Source organism: Pipra filicauda, unplaced genomic scaffold, assembly GCF_003945595.2.
Source record: "Pipra filicauda isolate LSUMZ 115617 unplaced genomic scaffold, ASM394559v2 scaffold80_size11013439_pilon, whole genome shotgun sequence".
Taxonomy (NCBI): domain Eukaryota; kingdom Metazoa; phylum Chordata; class Aves; order Passeriformes; family Pipridae; genus Pipra; species Pipra filicauda.
Genome location: NW_024104987.1, coordinates 6,027,221 through 6,048,979, shown reverse-complemented (window position 1 = coordinate 6,048,979; position 21,759 = coordinate 6,027,221). Strand labels below are relative to the sequence as shown.

At 47.2% G+C, this 21,759-nt stretch overlaps 1 protein-coding gene across 2 annotated transcripts; it reads right to left on the bottom strand.

The window, feature by feature from the left end:
- Positions 1-454: 454 nt before the first annotated feature.
- Positions 455-7,272, bottom strand: LOC114003188 (ankyrin repeat domain-containing protein 40-like). Of its 2 annotated transcripts, none has more exons than XM_027749894.2 (5): positions 7,051-7,272; positions 6,374-6,522; positions 4,369-4,857; positions 3,677-3,852; positions 455-2,960 (listed from the first exon to the last, which is right to left on the bottom strand). In XM_027749894.2, exons 1-5 carry the CDS (start codon positions 7,182-7,184, stop codon positions 2,817-2,819), a joined length of 1,092 nt encoding a protein of 363 aa, XP_027605695.1. In that variant the 5' UTR covers positions 7,185-7,272; the 3' UTR covers positions 455-2,816. The 2 variants fall into 2 exon arrangements, with proteins under 2 accessions (XP_027605695.1, XP_027605696.1); XM_027749895.2 differs by having other exon boundaries at positions 4,369-4,854.
- Between the last annotated feature and the right edge of the window lie 14,487 nt (positions 7,273-21,759).

Below are 21,759 nucleotides of genomic sequence, written 5' to 3'. Positions count from 1 at the left end.
AATGGGGTACCTTGTAGTAAATTAGGCTGGGATTCAGATTCTGACATGTCTGATAGTGGAGTCTTTAGTGCTTTGAAGATGAAGGAAAATTCTGTTTTGCAGAGCATAGGAAACCCGGTGCCTTTCTAATAACTACCTCCAGATTTGACTGTATGAACATCTCCACCAGAAGTCCATCTTTGTGAGAAGTATCTTCAAAGCTCAAGCCCAGGATAAATACCATCCCAGATTTTCTAGGAATGCTAAGCAAAATGCAAGTAGGTCCTTTTTAAAGTAAGCACCTCTTATGTGCTTTTTTATACTTTTTTTGACAGCCTATTAGTCTTTTATTGGGTGTTAAAAATGTACTGGCCTGTGATTTTTCAAAGTTGTGTTAAAATTTTAGGAGTGTCCTGTCCACTCTGAAGTGTCCCCTCCACATCCTACCCCCACCCCAAAAAGGAAGAGATTGAGGTACTTGAAACAACTGATACTTTATTGTAAGTGAAGAGTAGCAATGTCAGTTCAGTACAAGTTTGTAGTGCAAACAAAAGCAGTCCTCGGAAGAACGGTAAGTTTTGTAAACTTAGTCTCAGTTGTCATACCAACAGTTATTGTTCAAAGAAAAAGACCCAACAAAAAACAGTTAACATAATTAGTGTGCCTCTGAGTTTATCAAACTGCATAAAACATACAAAAATATTTCTCTGAATGCATAGACTTATTACTGTTGTTGTTACAGTTAGATCATGATTAAAGTCTTAACACATTAACAGTTATTCTTGGTGGAAACTAGAGCAAATAAAGCTTTTTTAAACCAGCTGCTCCTATAGCAGAATGTTCAGTAGTTAGTGGAGACAGTCCTTACAATGACTTCCTAAACAAAGGAACTGGAAATTAGATACTCATATTAATTTTGAGCCATTTAACCACTACTGTTTTTCAAACAGTTATTGCACATAATCTGAGCTACCTCCAAGCTATGCTGGAAAGATAAATACACAATTGTTAAAACCTCCTTTCCTGTCCTACAAGAAAAACAAAGCGGGAGCCCTAGTTAGGAAATTTTACTTCATACTGTGTCACAGTCTTGAGCTTCCCAGGAGTTGAATCTGGCATTAAAGTAGCTCAGCTCCTGGCTGGAGAAGGGCCAGGATTGAGAGTGGAGAGTTAGCAGGGCTGAGGTGATAAGATGTATATGGGCATGTGGGGAAGAGGATGATAATTATTTTCAATACAGTAAGAAGGAATTTTAAGCCTGAGTAACTTGATGAAATCCTGAACCCGTAGTCTCTGCTGGCAGAATGGGTTTCTGTGTTCTCCTGGCATGCAGCAGACTTACACACCGGGCTTGGGGAGCTCCTTGGGAGTAAAGCAGGACACTGGGAGGGTCCAGCCATGCTGCTCCTACCAAAACATGGTGCTGGTACTATTTATAGTCTGACTGTCAACATTGCAGTGCAGATCAACAACAAATACAGCACCAGCTGTGCAGCTCTGCTCTAGTGCAGCTTCATAAAGCAGAGAGGGAAAGAAAATCAATACAGCTGGGCAGGGGGGGAAGAAAAATCAGCTCATGCTAAAAAAAGTCCCTCGTGCCTCCACCCACCTCAGGACCCAGTTAAGGTTTTGGTGCAAAGGTCAGCATCGTAGTTTTTGGTACAAAACGAAAAGCCTCCAAAAGTGTAGCTTTGCAGACTGCCATGTTAACAGGAAAAGCTCCAGCCTGTTTATGCTCCAGCAATGCTGCGGCTTAAATACTTTGTTCAACCCACAGATGGATGTTAACTGATAAAAAGCAAGAGTAGACTGTACATTGTGTAAAGTGAAGGTTAGTTACTTGCTTGTGCTGTGTTTCCCACTCAGTCTGGCTCACAAGAGCTGGTTTGCTCCCTCCAGCTGTGATCCCTCACAGGGACATTTGTGCTTCACCTGCTCCTCAAACAGCAGAAACCTGTAACTGCTGAATGAGGGTGGGCCACAAAGAGCTTACCTGACTGCACAGGACTGACACCTGGTGTGAGCAGTGCCTTGCTCACAGGGGTTGGAAAGGAAATAAATAAAACCATGGACACAAACTGGGGGTCTGCTCCCTATCTCCTGAAGCATAAGGGCTTTCTCTTGAAAGGGCACTTCAGCTTGTTTTGTGACTTAATTAAGGAGCATTTAAGAGAGGCTTCTGTATTATTTGGTGGAGGGATGCCATCACTTAAGGTACAATATTCTCACATGGGAAAGAAACATTTAAATGTGGGCACACTCCATTTACTTTCAGCCCAGTGAAAGTGTTTTCTCCTGTCACTTCAGAGCATTAAGATTTCTAGGTAACCCATCTGAGTCTTTGGGAAGGGGCAAGAGATTAAGGACTTGCACATTTACATTTTTAGGGAGAAACTGTTCATTGTCTGCTAGATACCCCCTGACGTTTAACTTAACCAGGAACTTTAAAATATATATATCTATACACACAGAGACACATAATTTCCTGAATCTCCTTTCCCTGACTCTTATTTGGTCAGAGCGGGTATACTCAACATACTTTTCTTAACAGTAATTATGTCTTTCCTGCCCTCTGCTGCCAAATACAACCAATAAACTTCCTCGAAATACATTGGAAGCATGTGATTTTTAGTAGACAAATGAGGTATCCCTTAGCTGAATACAGTATCAAGTAAAAAAATAAAAGCAAAGGGGTTATTAAATATAAAATATAAACTATTAGTTAAAATAGTAACCCTAACAATAACTTAAGGTTTTACACACACTCAACTCACTGCCTTCCAAAGGCAGCAGCCTGTCATTCCCAGGTGTTCACATTCCAGATGCAGCTCCAAGAGTCAGTAAGTCAGCTTGGATGCTCTGCTGTTGTAGCACGGCCTCTCTGTCAGAGTGGCTGCAGCGTTTCGGAAAGGAGAGCTCTCACTTTTCACAAGAACTAATTCCAGCTCTTGGAAGTCCTGGAGTCTGGCAACATCCTTGTCCTTTTAAAGAACAGACAGAATGACACATTACTCCTAAAAATAGCTGGTTGTTATTATTTATAAAATAGCTAAAGTAAAAACTAAAATTTCGGGGAGGTCACACCCAATGAGAAGAATAAATAATGAGAGGGAAAAAAAAAATCCTACCAGCATACCTTCTTTCTTTCAAAGAAGACTTGTTTGTTTTTTCTCCTTAAAATGTACGTTTTCTTCTTGAACCTCATTATGATTTGCCAGTGTTTGTGTGTGTCACTCACCTAAGAGTTGTGATCAAGCTCATTTACAGACCTCCCGAACCGATATTTTTGGAACAGAAGAGCATGTTCACTTGTTAACAGCATATCTTTAAATTATTCATATGCCAATTTGTGGAGGTTATTTCCCCTTACTGTTTGTTCTTTTAGGCAAGCAGATGCTGACGTAGTACATAGCAATTATGTTAAAAGCACCCTAATGCACTGCTTCTGATACATTTTAAAAAAGTCAGTAATAGTTTCATGTGCTTTAGGAGCTGGAATACTCTGCCTGTTTTGACAATATTTTTAAGTAAGTTACGATGAAGTTTTAAGAAAAGCCCAACATCCTTTTGAATTTGTGAGCTGAAGTCAGTTTTTGATTTTTAACAAAGGTGACATTTTACCAATCTTTTTACAAAAATACCTTCTCTGATATTTGCAAAGTGCAAAGTCAAGTCAATCTCTGATTTCAATTCTTACCTTTCTTACTAATGTATTGGGGAGTTTTCTGATCTTCTCTACTTGTTCTGGATTAACACCCAATTCACAGCAGCTCACTCTGAGCAGATCTTGGTAGGTCAGTTCTTGTCTGTCCAGTTCAATCTCAATGAAGTCATTGTCTCTGAGGTTCTGGACTCTCACCTTAAGCACAAGTTCTGACAGAAAGGATTAAAAGGTGTTGTTTTTTTTAAAAGCAACAAACCAACCACAAAGGGCAACACTACAGTAATTTACCATTATCTTTGGTATTCAGGTTTTATAATGTGATCCCTATGATCTCACTAAGAAATACTGTGAGTTAATAGAAGCTTCCAGCAAAAATACACGGGGGAACCATGTTTACACTGTTTAAACTCTCATCCATCCAGTCATGAAGTCAAGTTGTTACCAAACTACCAGAGCTGCATTTGACTCTATATCATATAGTGCAGAATTTAATTTTTCACGTTACTTGGACTGATCTTTCTATTGGTTTGCAAAGTATTACTGTGGTTAAAATACAGGCATCACAGCAGCAGAGCGGGAGAAAAAATTAAGGGTACTTTTGCCCACAGAACTCAACATCTCTGCCTCTGTTCTACTTGAGTCTGAAGCGGAATTAACACTATTCACCCAGTAACAAAACCATGGCCCACACTGGGATAGAAGGGTGGTAAACAGCCCCTCGTTACCTTGCATGCTGTAGGGGAAGGTCCCAGTGAAGAAGAAGGGCTGGAAGGCCGGGGTGGGGCTGGTCACTGAAGTGTGGGGCTGCAGAGGCCCAGCCTGGCCGGGTGCTCCTGTGGAGCAGAGCCCTGTGCTGGGGGGCATGGCCGGGGGGCACACGGGACCGTTGGGCACCGCTGGGCTGGCGTGTGCCGGGGCTGTGCCGGCGGTGGGCACGGGGGGCGGCGGGGCCGTGGCGTCCAGCGCGGGGGAATCCTCTTGGCTGCTGCATGGCGAGGGCGTGCATACACTGTCGACCTGAGTTGCTGATGGACAAGGGCTGGTTTCGCACTGGGAAGCAGAAGAGATGGAAGCACTTTCATTCTGGGATTCTGCCAAGCTGCCTGGAATGCTTTCTTCGGTGTAAACGTAAGGGAATGGTGGGCTGGCCAAGTAGTTTGCAACAATTGGCAAATTTAAATCCTTCACTCCTTGGCATTCAGTTTCTTCCTCTACTAATGAAGTTCGAAAATGGGAAGTAGGGGACGGGGAGAGAAAATAAACCATCATGTTACTGGACAGATCTTTCTCATCTTGAATAGTTTTCTTGTTGTGTCTTAAAACTACATCGCATTCCGAGGTCATCAAAGGATGACAGAAATGTACCATTAGCATGAAATACCTGGGAGGCAAGTAGCTGTAAAGTTGAAAGAAAAACCTAGAAATGTCTACAGTGTATCCTGTGTTTTAAAAACAAAGTGGGGGGAAAAAAATAACCATTGAAAGACATGTAATTTCTAGCAGTGTTATTCCAGTGCTTTCAAAGGAATTCTATGACCAGTAGTTCTTTATTAAATCTCATTTTACAATGCTTTAATAGCACTGCTGTAAATAGTTTACTATGACCCAGGCCAGCAAATTCAACCCAGTATTTCTTCAGGCAAGTGACTACTTGCTGTAATACCCAAACAAACTCTTCTCTTGCTTAAAACACTACAGTAAGTGGCATTCCTGCCTGACTGAGGATTACAGGACATTAATAGTAATGTCAAAGCAGTTTAGAAAGATCAGCTTAATAGCACCACACTCCCAGAATAAAAACTAGGAGAATCTAAGTGATATGTGTTTATTCCCTAGGAAATACATTATAGCTTAACAGACAGAAAATTACGGCAGCTCTGAACAGGGTTCATCCTCATGTGCTTGACTGTAGATGGTAAAAACAATGTGAGTCATTTGCCACAAACTAAGCCCAAGAGATGAGCACCTTTCCCAAAAGAAAACAAAGGCATCGTGCAAAGAACATGTCATTCCTTGAGTGGTGACTGTCGAAACCTGAGTCACGATTTAGCTGCAACTTCATTTAAGATAACCCTGCACTGTTGATGTAAGAGCAGATCACTGTAGGGGGCAATTTAAGTGCAATTAGCAGAAGACAGAACATCAACATTTCCAAAGGTGAAGCACTTAAAAATTTTAATCTGGAGCACAGTACCTAAATTCTGATTGGCAACAGACACTGGTGGCGTTCAGGAGTGTCACAGGCATCTAACTGGGGTTGCTCTGCATATGAAAGGTGTAGATGGCAGAATTATGGGGCAAAAATTAATCACGCTGCAAGTCGCAGTATAACAACATGCTCAGAAGCCGTAACTTCTGGAATGATGCAGTTGTTTAGAAAGGATTTGTAATTTTCGATTATGGTCAGACAACAGGCAAATTGTACAGTTGTGAAAGCCTCCTGCATGTTAGCTTCTGCTTAGTGACAGCAAACAGGACTGCAGCAGCACATTTACCAAAGCATACAGCTCTTCCATCCCTTGGTGACACAGCTCGGAATACAAAGCCTTCCTACCTGAAATCCCCATGTCTATTTGCCCAAGTATGAATTTGAGTTAAAAATCACTTATCTAATGAGATACAATGGTCCCAGTCAAAGTTTTGCCAATCCACTGCCTCAGATGAAAGCACTAAAAACACTTCAGTGTTCAGACCAAGAATTCTAGATGACTTCAAAGACAGGAATGGTACCTCCCAAAATCTTCCGGATGTCTGGTTTTGATGTTAACTGTGCAGCCAGCTCTCCTTTGGCAGTGAGGATCTGCTTATCCGCCCCAGCCTCCAGCAGGCAGGACACCACCTGAGCATGGTTCCGCTTACAGGCCCAGTGCAGGCAGGTCCTGCGGGAAGGAAAGAAAGGAGTTGGGATGCATGGCAAGCAAGTCCTACTTCACCTGAGCTGTGTGTAAAGTGAGGATAACTGGGAATAAAGTTTCCTTCACTGCGTCGCTTTTTAAAGTCCTGAATCTACTGTAAGTTGTGTGGGGCAGGGCCCTCCTTTGCTTTCCTATGGCACAGAGTGACTCCCACCGCTGTCCCGGGTTGGCACCAGCGACTGGAAGAGGTCCTTGGGCAAACACGCAGTGACAGGTGGAAGGAGGGCGGCCTGCTTTTATCGTGATCCTCTTTAGAAGTAAATCTCCGAGCCTCCCGAGATTAGCTTTTCCTTTTCTGTAAATAGGGAAACTAAGAAACAGAAGAGCTGCGACCCCCCAAGCCGCTCCCCCCACTCATGGATGGGCGCCCGAGTGCCGTGCGGGCCGCCCCGAGTCCAACCACCGCCAACATCCCGCAGGGAACGGCAGCGGGGAGAGGAGCCGAGCCCGGCAGCGACCCCGGCCCGCCCCGCGTCCCCCGCAGCCCCTCACCAGCCGTTGATCTCGTTGCGGGAGTCGATGTCCGCCCCCGCGCCCAGCAGCCGCCGCACCTCCGCCACGTCCCCCAGCGCCGCCGCCTCCCGCAGCCGCTCCTCCAGCTCCCGCGCCTCCGCCGCGCCGCTCATGGCCGGGGCCGGGCTCGCCGGGCAGGGCCCCCCTCGGCCCCTCCCCGCCGCTCCGGAGCCCGTCGGGAGGGGCCGGGCGGTTCCTCAGCGCCGCTGCCCCGCCGGGCCCGGCCCGCCCCGGGCCCCCGCTCCGGCCCTCGCGGCCGCCGCCATCTTGAGCCCGGGGCGGGCGGGGAGCGCCGGCGCTGCCCCGGCCGGGAGGGGAACGGCCCTGATGTGGAATATTGTGTCCCGTTCTGGGCTCCTCCGTACAAAAAAAGGCAACGAGCTACTGCAGAGGGTCCAGCGGAGGCCGCAAAGATGGTGAGGGGTCTGGAGCATCTCTGACGAGGAGAGACTGTGGGAGCTGGGCCTGGTTAGTCTGGAGGAAACTGAGAGAGGATCTCATGAATGCAGATAAATATCTCCAAGGCGGGTGTCAGAGGATGGTGCCAGACTCTTTTCAGTGGTGCTCAGCAACAGGACGAGAAGCAATGGCCATAAACTAAAATGCAAGAAGTTCCACCTCAACACGAAGACAAACTTCTTTCCATGGAAGGTGGCAAAGCCCTGGAACAGCTGCCCAGGGAGGGTGTGGAGTCTCCTCCTCTGGAGACATTCTAAACTCGCCTGGATGCGTTCTTGTGTCACCTGCTCCAGGTGACCCTGCCTTGGCAGGGGGTTGGACTGGATGATCTCCAGTGTTTCCTTCCAACTCAGTGATTCTGTGACTCTGACCCCTCCGGGCGCTGGGGTTGGATCCTGGACAGGGTGAAAAGCCCAAAACTGGAGCATTTCCTTTGACAGGCTCATCCCACCCTCACTCACCACCCTGAGACCTGTGTGGAGGCTTGAGGGGAGAAAGATCATGGGGAGAGGGAGAAAGCTGTGAGTCAAAACTGCCTGCCTGGCAAAGGCACATCACAGAGTAGTTCAGGTTGGAAAAGACCTCTAAGATCATCGAGTGCAACCATTCATCCATCGCACTGGCCTTGCCCTTTTCAGGGTGTTTTTGACTGGCAGCCTGCCTCCTGCCTTTGAGCTGTGAGGCTGCCATGGGCTGGGGCAGGAAGGTACCACAAGGATGGGTCCAAATCCGTGGGCCAGGAGTGAAATCCACCAGGGTTTTTTCTCCCAGACATTTCCAGCCCTGGCACCTCCAATTCCCAATCATCTCCTCACCAGCACATTGCTCACACTCTTAATTAAATCACTGCAACCTGTGTTGGGGAGCTAATTTAACTCCAGGCTTTCTGCTTTGGCATCAGCGTCTGCCACCAAGGAGAAATTTGCACTAAGCTATTTGGTCTTTTTATTTCATTGCTTCTCTTTTATTGCTTAATTTTTTTATTAGTGACATTATTTTTAACCTACCGTTTAATTTTGGACTTGAGTTGCTGTTCCTTTGGTCTGCTGTTCCTGCTCTGGCAGTTGTGGCAATTAGGTTGTGGTAATGCCTGCAGCATTACCTTCCAAACAGTTCCCAAATATCTATCCATATAAATGAAGCTTCAAAACACAGTCATCTTCCTTTTAATCAGTCAGGAGAGACAGAGGCCCACAGGCCAGACATTTCTGTTTCTCTAAGAGAGAAGCATCCCTGCAAACTGCCCTTGTGAAGGCTGGAGGGGCAAGCCAGCGATGACATTTTTAGCTACCGTGGCAAAGGTTACACGGTGACTCAGTGGTAAGTTTTTCACACCAGATCACGTGCTGGTCATCCCATGCAACAGGCTGCAACACGCTGGGCAAAAATTTTGCCCAGCTCATACCATAAGACTCAACCAACTGTAGGAGAAACAACTGGATTTAGAGAATGTTTTGCAAACAACATTTACCCAGCAACAGCCTTGAATTCCAATCTCCGAGACCTGGAAGACCAGCCTTCAACTGGACACTGCTGTTACCCGAATATTTTACTTTTAACTTGCTTCCTTTTTCAGTAAAAGCATCTTAAATGATCACTTTTTAACCCACAATTCCTTTTGTCTGTTTTCAGCATCCGTGGCACAAAGCTGTAAAACAAAGACAAGGCACACAAAAGTGGAGACCTGGGGATACATTATGGGGAGCAGGACACTCTCTTGCACACTGTAAAAGCTTTAAATCCCAATTTTTTACATCTGGAAAAATCCAGTAGGATAAAGTGGCAAAAGAGTCTTTTCTGAAGTCATATAAGACAACACTCAGGTGGGGAAAAGCTATTTGGGTGGCAAAGTGCAGGAATAGGCCCAAAACCAGAAACACCATTCCTAGTTCTCCAGTACTGCTGCCACTAGATGTCACGGTGGAACAGCAAGAGGAGCCCGGAGTGTGGCTTTGTGCTTCTTGCTATAATGGTAAAATGCCTTTAAATTTGTCTCGGCACATCCATAGTGTCTCCATACAGCTTTGATCCTGCGGATTTCAAAGCTCCGTGTGGTGCAAAGGGACATTATGCAACATTTCCACACAGGCGCAGGGGAGCCGGTGCAGGGAGCTGGTTTCTGGGGGGTTATGGGCTTTTTCTCTTTTTTTTTTTTTTTTTTTTTTTTTCCCCTCTGCTTGATCTCCTCTCTCGAGGCCACACAGGGCTTTTAAGGACTCGAAGCCGGCGGGTGATGCACTGAGATGCTCTCTCTCACGCTCTCTTGGGATGAGTATCCTACTCTGTCGTGCCTGTGCCAAGCCCTGTTAAATGCAGCTCGGGCTCACCATTGCTTAGTTACACAATGTACTTCTCCCCGGAGTCATGAGATCTCCTCCTGCAAGGAAGGCTGTGTGGAAGAGGATTAGCAGCGAGTTCACTTGACTCAGAGCTCCCCACTGCCGCCATGAGCCCTCCTGCTCGTGCCCCACGCGTGGAGCCCCAGAGCCCCTCGCACGCATCGCCCCCTCCCCATTTATTGGCACTAGTGCTGCGCACACCAAATCCCAGCAGAGCCAAGAACTTGTCCTTTCCCTGCTCCTTTCCCATATGGCAGCTCGGTCTGTGCCCGTGCTGGCCGGGCCCCCACGGTGCTGTACCTGTGCAGGGCACACGTGCACACACCTCCCTGCCGAGAGCAGATCCTGCGTGGACCCAGATGCACCGAGGCAGGTGGTGGCTGAGGGTTGCCCATCCCCTTTGGAATCTGCTGGGAACCGCACACGGTGCTGTGCACTTATGGCTTGAGCAGCCACTTTTCCTCCCAAACGCTAAATGCTTTTGGCCTTTGGTGGGAACACGCTGAGCTCTGAGCCACAGTGTGTGTGTGTGCGTAGCCCAGGCCAGTGATATTTTGTTTTGTTGTGATTCACAGGTGCTCGGTGCTCCCTGTGTGTTCCCCATCCGAGGGGAGCCGTGCCTGCCAGCCCTGAGCCTGAGGCATTGCCGGGAGCGCTGTGCACGCCTGGCACTGCAGAGCCTCCTCTTCCCTGTGACAGGCTTGGAGTAACCACAGGGGAGGCTTGGGCCATTCTTTGTCCTCAGAGCAAGTTTTCCAGATTTTATTGGTTAAGTTTTAATATGTGTCTTTTTGCAAGCTTCTGACTGCCCGAATCTCTGGATTGGTTCTTTTCTCCTTTTTTGGAGAAACCATGGTCTGTCTGTTTGCTATTTGCTCCTGTTTTTTTCCAGGCTTTGACAGTTTTTCATTCCCTTTGCATTTCAGGTTTCATTCCCCAAATAACTCCATTCTTCCCCATTTAACCAACTTCTCAGTCATTGAAAGTTATGATTAAACATGTTTTTAAGGGCTTAATTCCCAGTTACACATTGATACTGACAGCTGCATGATCATATTTGAAACACCCAATCCCCACCCAACCCACCAAAATAATGTTCTGGCAATTTAAACCAACTTGTGCACTTATTAGAAATAAGATTTAGGGATAGTCAGAAACCTTAAATATTATACTTAATGCACAGAGGGAGAGAGATTTAAAGCCACTATGGGATTAAGGCTCAAGGAAATGGAAGGACTGGTGGAGAATAAAGATGGAAGGAATTAAAAGTCAAGCCCAATATTCACCTAGATTTAAACTAATTTATGCTGCCCACTTTGGGCCTTTCAATGGGTGTTTGAAGGCAAAGGAGACAATTTCAGAGGAGGAAGTCAAAGTCACATGTGAGAAGCAGTTTATATTATACCAGTTTTTGTGCTGGCCCCCTGGAATTCCCTGTGTGAGGGTTTGTAGGTGAATTAGGTTAAATTGAAAACTCCACACTGTCAAGTCTGAGCCTGTGTCACCCCACGCTCACTTCATGCCCATGGGAAGAAACACACAGCACGAAGGCTGATTCATCTCATTCTGGGACAGGCGTCTAAAATAGCACAGCCAGATCATCCTCTGGAGATGCCTCTTGTGTTCTACCTGCTGTCAAAGGATCCGAAGGGAATGAGGTTTGAACCCGATAATTTCCAGCTGCCTAGTGGCAGGCAAGATGAGCAGGTGAAGGCAGGGTGGCTGGGGCTCTACACAACTCAAGAATAGTTCCTCTATTCTTAATGAGATAAATACACCATTCCAGTGAATTCCAGAGTTTCAGGGAACTCAAACATGATCTTTGTTTTGACCGTAAATTACAGCTTTTTCACCAAATCACCAGGCATGGATTGCAACACTGATAGTGGTACAGAGGGCTGGAATTTAGGACAGGTGGCATTGATATTTGGGGGGATGGTGATCTCCAGAAGAAAGATCTGCTCAGGCAGCCAAATCCCTTTAGAAATCAGGCATAGTGTGTGGCTGTTTTTTTCTCAGTTGTTAATTTAACATTGTTCCTATTTGTAGAACAAATATATAATTTCTGAACAAACAAGTCAGGGAAGTGGAACCTGAGGGGAGTGGTACATCAGCTCAGGGACTCATGGTTAAGAAGTCCAATAGATTTTGATAACAACTGAAAATTGTTCAGTGGATTAGTGTCTAAAGCCAGTTTGGCTTCAAGTAATGACAAGCCTGAACTGCAGTGCCGTGGATCCAAACTTCTCCCCTGAGGGTGGTTGTTGCTTGTGTTGGGGTTGCAGTAGGGCCCCCAGGTGTGACCCCGGTTCCCTCTGAGCTCAGAGAAACCCTAACCCAGAAAACAGAGTGCACAAGGGGCTGCCTTTGCTTTCTCTCCAGACATCTGGCTGCATTCCTCTCTGCCCTGTAGTTCCTTCCTTTGCTCTGCTAATCCATGAAACAGGCTCATCCTGGGGATGAGGGGCAGATGTATGTAGTTGCCTGATTCCTGCATAGGGGCATGTCCTATTTAGGCATTTGGAGTCAAAAGGCTTCTTGGGATCTTGCCCCAGTTCATCTCCTGCAGGACTCCTGCGTGAAGTTCACAAGATGATGGGGATGGTTCACCTGCATGTCTAAGAAAAAAGAATTGCTTTGCCAAGACAAGGTCTGTATTTATTGCTGCAGGGATTTTTGCTTTAGAAGAAGCTGGGCCTGTGCAGGAGACCTGATCGGGGTGTCTGGATTCTCATTAGGCTGTGTTTTGGCCATCAGGGAGAAAGCCACAAAAGCAAATCATAACTGAGGGGCTGTGCCCTGTGCACCTCTTGTGGTCCTGAGACACGGCAAGTCAATTTGGAACACTCCATTGACCTGGCTGGGCTTTCAACCAGGCACTATACAATTCATCAGAGTAATTAGCAAAGCTGTAACTAAAGAGGTCTCCATGGAGATCGACAGCATCACCTCCCAGCTGGTACATTCTCTGCCTCCTATTCTAAATTTGTTCTCACTGTCTCCCTGGCTCTAGACCATAAGGTTAGTGAAATCTTCCAACATTTGTGACACATCAGAGCAGTGGAGAGAATGACAAAGGTGGTTGGGAGGGGGCTGAGAGAGAAATAACCTCGTTGGTGCCTCAAGGAAAGCAGCAGAAGCTGTTCAGACATATATAGCCAGAGTTTTGAGAATGGGATTAGGCAGAACAGCACCTCTGCCTGCCTGTCACTTGCAAATTCTTGCTAATACTTTAGGAGCTTATTGGAGGTCAGCACCAAACACCCAAACAGACTAATCTGTATTATAGACACATAATCAAAGTCACAAGGTTTTACATAATATATATTGGTGACACAAGAAGTGTTTGTTCGAATAATTTTGTCATCAAGATTAGGGGCCATGAAAGCCTCTACTGTGCACTAACCCGGTTTTCTATGGCCGTGGGTACTCCAGATTCCTCAAACTAATCAAAAAGGAGCCGAAAAAGTTTATGTTCTGAAACAGTTACAGTATTAGGTTTCTGGCCATGGCAAAGTTTAACAAAAAAACGTATGTGTGTGTGTGAGGTAGAAAGGGCTGTGCTTAAGCTGCAGCTTAAGGCGTGAACAAATGGCTGGAGATACAATTCTTGTGTTCCTCATTTTTTCCTGACAGTTTTGCAGTTGCAGCAAATCACACCTCACACTCACACATGGCTCTGCGGGAATGGCAAGAGGCTGGGATTTGGAAGATAAACTGATGTCACTTGACCCACTTGTGAGCTTTATAGTCCCCTTCAGGAAGGTGGAAGCTGTGGCACAGAGGGAGTGAGTGGTCTGGGCTCACGGACTAAGTCAGAGGCAGGGACAGGAACGGGTCCTGTGGAGATAACCATTCCATACTGACAAATCTGATTGACTTCAAAAGGAAATTAGTTTATGGAAATGTTTGGAAATGTGTAGAAAAGTCTCATTTTCCACCCCGTGTAGAGCTTTGTAACCATGGTGTTACAGAAACACAAGAGAAAATGTGTAAAATTATGAAAGAAGAAACACCCCAAAAAAAAAAAAAAAAAAAAGATTCAAGACCATTTTCTCTGTGCTGGGAAGAGACTAAGCCACAGCTCATGCCATGGGCTGCAGAGATGATGTAAAGATTTTCCAGGCACATAGACCAGCTTGTTCTCCTGGCTGATGCACAGCAAAGACAGAGGTCTAGTGAAGGTACCCCAAATATTGCTGTCCTGCTGCAGGAGTTCACCCCACAAACTGAAGTACCTCAGTGGGAATCCCATTGCCCTAAACTCCCCCACAGTCAATGAGGAGAGAGCAAGAGCGATGCCAGCCAGACATCTGCAGAAGTGGAATCAGAACTTGGGAGGGCTGAATCGTCCTCTAGATTCGCCGCAGTTCACATGCTGCTACCATGTGAACCCAGGGCTGAAAGCACTCCGGCGGCTTTTCCAGGACTCCTGAAAGCCCCTTTGTGGAAGCAGAGCTGACTGAACTGGCCTTCAGGTCAAGAAAAATCAAGCACTGGGTGGGATTTCCAAGAGTACTTGGCTGTAACCTCACCCTGCTCCCCTTTGAAGTCAGCAGAATATTTACATCGATTTCAACTGGAGAAAAATCAGGCCAGTGCAGAGCGTTTGAAACGATGCTCCGGTCCCTTTGTACCTCCCAGCTCAAAGGCCGTCTGCTGTGTCTGTGATTAAACACCATCCCAGCAATTGGTTAGACAGCACGATGAGCCCAATGTGCTGGCCCAGGGGGCACAGGGAAATTATAATGATTAATCCACGTGAATCTCCTAAACGTTACCTGCGATCGTGCCGCCGGCCACCATCGCGTCAGGCAGGCACGGGCCGGTTACCTGCAGAACTGCCATGGAAAAGAAAGTACTGTGGCCTCTTCACGCTGCAAACAATAGAAGATCAAAATAAAAATGGATCTGGAATTAGCTGGAATCAGAAAGAGCAACAATGAAAAAAAGCCGTTAAATACAGACGAACATCCTGTTGCCAGAGAAGGAAGGATGGGCTTGCTCCTCTGAAGATCAATGGAAGCGGATCATCACTGGTTTGCAGACATCACTCACACCTCCAGCCTCTGTTCAGATCTGTTGGTCAATGAATGCCAGGAAAGGAGCACATTTACGTACCAGATTTGCATGTCAGCTCCTTTGGGCACTTCAAGTAAGGGTGTCAAGTAAGTGGCCCGGAAGAGCTGTTCTAACTCTTCTGTTGGCCATCATCTGGGTCTGAGCAGTGCAGATTGAGATGCCTTGCATCTAGAAAAGAGTAAAAGAGCACACAGGGCACGCTAAAACAAAACAGCTCACCTTTTAGAAAGACTCTTAATGTGTCCAACTTACCAGGCAGGGACTGCCCTGGCAGAGGTCACCCTCTGAGCACGGGCAGAGGATGTGCTGTGTGACAGCCAGGACTGCTAACAGCCAGCAAAGCCAAATGAGGGCAATAACTCTTCAGTCAGAAAGAATTTTGCCCTAATTTAGATTTAAATTCCAAGAAGATGGAATTGACGCTAAAAGGATTTCATGGTATTTGCAGAAATGGAAATAGTTCCATTTTGTGAAAATTAACTTGTTTATAGCGAAGTTTTGGATACCAAACCCGCGGAGGAGCTCTGGGACTTCCAGGTTGTCTGAAGAAGCCAACACTCGTTGCCTGATGAAAAGCCCAGTTGCTGGGAGCTTCTCTGCATCTCCTGGAGAGGCTCCCAGCCACAATGAGGGTTCCAAACTTCAGCAGAATCAGTGGCTTGGTAAAGTCTCACAACGAAGCACAAAACTGAGCAAATCTGCAGCAGTTTAACCCCACCTCACAAACTCTCCTCCACTGAAAGGTTCATAACCTTTCTGAAAAGATTAGCCCTGAGTGATGGTGAGATGGTTACTTCATGTTGAAGTAGGGAATTCACAGGGAATTAAGGCTTGCAGTACAAACCAGGACAAACTCGGGGTTTTCAAGGAAAAAAGAACTGGAGGGAGTTAAATTAAATTAGCACAGCAGGTTAAAACCTTACTATTTATATAAGTTGAATCACATCACAAACAAAAGCAAGGTGACTTTTCTATATTGAACCTGCTTTCTGAGAAGGAAATGGTGCCCATGGGGTTGGAATCAGGGTCTCAGGACTCCAACCTTTTGTGGCTGTTGCTGTGTGATACTCATCAAGTGATTTCCTCTCAGCTTTAAATTCCTAAAAGTAAATACGGGAGGTTAAATTAGGGTCATTTGCAGACTGAAGTGAACCTGTGCAATGCGTTCAATAATATTCATTAGCCTCCTACTTGGGGAACTAAATTAACTCACGTTCCTGGAGAAACACCACCAGCTCTGGTGAAAGATGTGCTGAACACTCAGCCTGAGCACATGTCAGGCCTGCCCTTCACTTTTATTGTGAGCTTTTATTCAAATTGTGCTGGAACCAAGCAGAAAAACTGAAGACCATAAAGAGCAACAACAAATGTACCAGTTCAGCCCTGAGGTTTTCATGCTATGGCTCATACAGCCACAGCAGTGCTGCAAGCCATGGGAACATCTCCAGTTGCACACCATGGATTTAGTGCCAGTTTCCTAAAGTGCCATTATTCAAGCTCACCACGAAACTAATCACTAGTTCCCAAAACCTGCAACAAAGCAAGGTGCTCAAGCCTCTCTGCAGCAGCCTGGTGTCCGTGTTTCCCACGACAGCAGCTGGTCCAGCCTGTTCACCATGGAAGCAGGTGGCTGAGAGGGCCTAACATGGACAGTGCTGGCCCTGCGCTGGTGCCACCGTGGCTGGGATTTCTGTTTACTGGCATTCATGGTTGCATTACAGATCTCAGATTTCCCTAACTCAAAGCTTAAATGATGGAGCAGGTCTCACTCAGCATTGAGGGTGACAGAGAACAAGGCTGGAAGGGACTTTGGGAAGTGACTTAGACCCTCCTGCTCTATGCCAGGGTGAACCCATTGCCAACATTTCACCTTTCCAATCCTGGCAATCCAAAGATGACGGCGCCATGGCCTCTCCAAATTATCTATGGGATACTTAAGGCTTTGCCTCTGACAGAGAGACAGAAAGATGGGCTGGTGAAAGACAAGCTTCTGAGCTCAGCTTTTCCCCATATCTCACTGATAACGGGTTGATTATCTTCCTTTGTACCCTCGGTGCCTCTTGCTGTGCTGTTTCAGACAGAATAAACCGAACAATAATGAACCATCATCAAACTGGCAATTGCTTCCTGCCCAGCTTACGTTAGCAGAGAAAGAGAAAGCAAATGATGATTAGTCGTATGTCTGCACTCAAAGATAAAACCCCCGAGCAGAAGCCATCTGCCGAGGCATAAAATAATAATTCTGGCGCTGGCCCCGTCTGAGTGCAGGGCCATCAGCTCTCCCCGAAACACAACGCAACACAGGCCTAATGCTGAGTTCTAGCAGGTGGCCCATAACCCTGTAATAAACTCCCTGACATCATTGATTTTCTCCCCCCCAAACTGAGCCCTTTTGTCTAACTACATTAACTTCTGCTTACTGAGCAGCTGCACGTGAGGCAGCACATAAACAGCAGCTCGTTTGGGTGAGCAATCACCGTGCTGAATGTGCCCCCTGAGCCTGTCCCTGCACGCTGGGATCTGCTCAGATGGGTTATTTCAGAAGTCAAAAGCAGCACTTGTTAGCTCTGGGCACTTCCAGGGAGATTTCTATCATTACTTGGGGAAAATTGAAATATGCCTCCTCTTCTAATTGTGCATTTGAAGAGCCCTGAAATAGGACCCAGGCGTGCTGTTCCCATTGCAAACCTTCAGCCAGATCTGCCCTGCCCATGTGTGTGCTCCAAAAGCATGTGGCCAGCACAGCAGCCTTTGCCTGTGCTTTGATGTTTGGAGGTGCATCTCATGCTGCCAAAAATCCTTCTCTCTTGGCCAACCATCCAGCCAGTGTGAGCTGTGTGCTTTTCTGAGGTCTGTGGAAAGGCACCCGAGCTGGGATTCCTGGCCATCCCCTGAGCAGGTCCTGCAGAGGTTCGTGCAAAGGAACATCGCTCAGAGGGGAAGGTTTGATCCTTTGCAGTCCAAACCAAGCTGAAGTTGAGTTCCCAAGGCACTATCTGTATTTTTCAGTCCAAACCAAGCTGAAGCTGAGTTCCCAAGGCACTATCTGTATTTTTCTGTGGTTTGGAAGAAATGTTCCTGCTTAAGACAAGCTGTACTCTGAAAGGGATTTGGCAGTGACATTCCCTCTCAGCTTTAAGAGCAATAAGCTTTACATACAGCCTGGAACATCGTTACTGTCTAAATGAGACAGGGGTTTTTTAAAGTACTTTTCTGTTCAGGCATCACATTTTCACCTGTGCATGGACAAGAAGCCACCTATGGAGGGTGAATGATGATGGTGGGGCCAAAGAAGAGCGTGTCCTTGGGGCTCCCTGAGTGACCGGGGTCTCTACAGGCAGGGCAGGTTTTGGTGCCCTGTTTGGAAGAAGGGGCTGATTGCTGCTGTGGGCAGTGCAGGGAGTTGGTACCAAGCCCTGCTGTCCTGTGGGAGGAGGAGGAGGGTGGCCTCAAGGAGCAGAATCTGTGCTTTAAGCTAAGCTCAAAGGCAGAAGATGTCCAGCATCCAACCTCCACCGCTGCGGTGGGTGCTGGGGGCACCCCTTACAGCGCAGCACAGGCAGGTGCCCACTCCAGCCCAGAGCCCTCGTGTAGGGTCTGGATGCCACAGGCAGCAAACTGCCACCGGCAGCGATGAGTCAGAGCCTGCCTGGAGAGGGGGAGGCTCGTGTTTGTGTTGGCAAAACCAGCTGCGAGTGGCGGCGGGCCCAGGGAGCACGAGAGGCTGAGGCTGGAAGGGCCCCTGTGCCGAGGCAGAGATCAATGGGAAAGGGAGGTTTAACATCGCAGGGTGACGGTTCCTGCCAAGAGCCTTCCACAATAAAACCAGCAAATCAATCCACCATCCGCTGAGTAACTCCAGATGAGGATTGCTCGTAAATATGATCAACAGTTTGCTGTTCCTTTAACAGTGGCTTAAGAAAAAAAAAGCAACAACCAAATACAATTATAGTTTTCTGTACACCAGAGAATCCCGTTTCCCTCCTCAATTAAAAGGGGTCACACCAAACGCTGGGTCAATTCTTGGCACAGCAGAGGAGGGCAGGGACAACCCATAGAAGCTTGGCAAGAGTAAGAAAAAAGGCAAAGAAATTACAATTTACAAAAAAACTCAGCAACAGTTAGGATCCTGGGCATCCTAGGAGGGCTTTTCAGGACTGGTGTGTAGTGGTGGATGGACATCTGTGGAGCACAGGCTGCACAGAGACTGCATGTCCCCACTGCTGGGAGCAGACTCAGGATGTTGTCTTTGTGCCATCAGGGCTCAGGTTTGTCCATCCGAGGTCCAGAGAAGCTCATCCCAGCTCCTCATCCAGCAGACTCAGTTCAATATCTTGATCAGAAAGGGAGATTTTGGGGTAGTGGTGGGGATCCTTCTAAGGCTGGATCTCATTTGGGAAGATCTTTATCACATCAGTATCTGACATGGTTGAGAGAAGATAAGCCATAAATTTGGTTTTCATAATAGATTTGCTCATAGAAATGGAGAATGAGGGTCACTTTATTGCTTATATTAAAGAAAAAATGCACAGTGCTTTATAAACAAGGAGGAACAGAGAAACTGTGCCCAGGGACCTTGACAGAGACCCTGATTCACAGCTGGCATTAGCTGGTGGTGTTCTGGAGTCCCCAGTCAAATCCACTGAGGTCAGCGGAGTTCAACTCAGTTAAACCAGGCAAGAAAACAACCTAATGAAACTGAGGAGACAGTGAGTGCATTAGGCAGAGCTTGGCTGTCCATGCTGGGACAACCAGAGTCCTTGCTGTCCCTGAGCCAGCCCAGGGTAGCCTGTGGTGTCCCTCCTGGATGTGCTCCTCAGGTTGGGTAACAGCACGTCTTGATGTCCTGGCAGGGACAGGGCAGCTGTCAAGGGTTGCTTGGAGTCCTCACTGCCTCCTCTGCCCTCAGGAGCTGCCTGCCTGCATTCACAGGGAGATTTATGGCAGTGTTTTCCTCTCTCCTGGCTGTGTTCAAGTGGCCAAGGGAGTGATTCAGGAACATGATACCTAGGAGCCCAAAAGCAGAAAGCTGCAGTGGGACTTGCCTGTCCCTGGAGATGGATGGAGGAGGACATAGCTCTGTCTGTCTCATGCAAACCAGTGTCTGATTCTTCAGAGCCCCACTCTGCTCCCCCACAGCTGAAATGTGCCTCTGGGCAAGGGATCCTTGGTCTGGCAAGGGAAAAAATAAAATAGTGTTATTTTTTTCCTCCTCGGAATGGTGGATCCACACTGATAGGTCTCTCATTCAACATGGCCAAGGAGGTGGCTTTCTGGCACCAGGAGAGGAGATGGAGGCTGCAAGACCCACCTCTGGCCCAGCAGGTGAGGGGGTAAAACAGGCCCACAAGGCTCAAGATGGCAGGGGAAAATCACATCCATGGCAATGCCATGGATCAAGGGAAAATTCCCTGCACCTACAGCGGCTTTTGAGGTCATGACAGCAGCTTCCCCAGCACCCAGGATACCTGCACTCCCCAAGACCCACATACAGCTTGTTTCAAAGCTTATCTGTAGTAAGTTTTACAATATAAAGTGTCTTTGTTTAGCCAACAGAACCACTAATACATGTGATTTTGTTCTTAATAGAGCTGTAAGAATTTTAAGTACCTCTTGGGAATGTGTCATTTTTGGTTGGCTTTTTTAGGCATCACAGGGTGCTGCGTTTGTCTTTGTAAACAAGTACTGAATAAAACATTTAGCACACAGCCGCACTTTGTACAAGTGTCATGCAGGTTTCTAAAGTTTCAGGGAGAATAAATCAACTGCAAACTGCTGCCTGGCAGTTGACTGTGCTCCTTATAAATAGCTAATTTGGACAACTTCGCCCTGCACGTCCCATGAAATTCAAATACTGTGCATATCGTTAATGCAGGCACACAAATCAGAACTGCAACAGCCCCTTTTATAAGCCCGGGGTTGTCACAGAAATGCCACAGCCAAGGGCAGGTCAGCTCCAGGTTGCCCTCCCTTTCTTCCAGGGGCGATCCTGGGAAGCATCACCAGGCCACTGTGCTCTGCTGCCTGGTCCCAAGGGAGGAGCAGGAGCCCCATGGTGGCCCAGTTCACCTGGCTGGTTGTACTGGTTGGCAGCATCATCACTCGGCAGAATTAGGTCCAAACTGAGCCCTGGTTTAATACACCCAAGGGAGAAAAGTAAGGGCTGACTGTGCCTTGCTCTGTCGCCTTTGCAGTGCCCAGCGCTGGGCACAGGGTGGATTCACACCCTTCCCTCCTCCCCAGGCACAGCACTGCTGCTCCAGCCCTGCAGAACCCCCACGTGGGATGCAAACTTACCTGATCCTCCCAGGAGGCCCTTAGCAACACACAGGGCCCACCCAGGCTGGCCCAGAACTCAGCCCAGAGGCTCTAATCCTGGAAGGTGCTGAGCCACTCGGACTTCTGCCACTCATCTCTGGATTTTGGCACATGTTCAGCACAAGCAGGATCAGCCCCTTGCTGTAATAATCAGGGAATGAGGAACTCAGCTTGACTGAGTTTCCCTCCCACCCCCCAATGCAAAAATGCTGTACATTCCTTTATGCAGGTTTCCATAGTGTTGAACTTCTACTATTTTTTTGTTGTTGCTGTTAAAGGGGTCAGCAATGCACTGTACAATGGGATCTGGCTGTCAGGAAATGTAGAGGAATTCAGGGACACTTTTAACATCTTCCTGGTGGGGCTGGAGGGCAGCATTAAACCTGGCATCCTGGAAATCTCCCCACCAAAGAAGAAAAAAGCCCAGAGGAGCCCCGGGAGAAGTTATGAAGACATTCTGCTTTGTCAATCCTACGTTTAAATAAGTTAT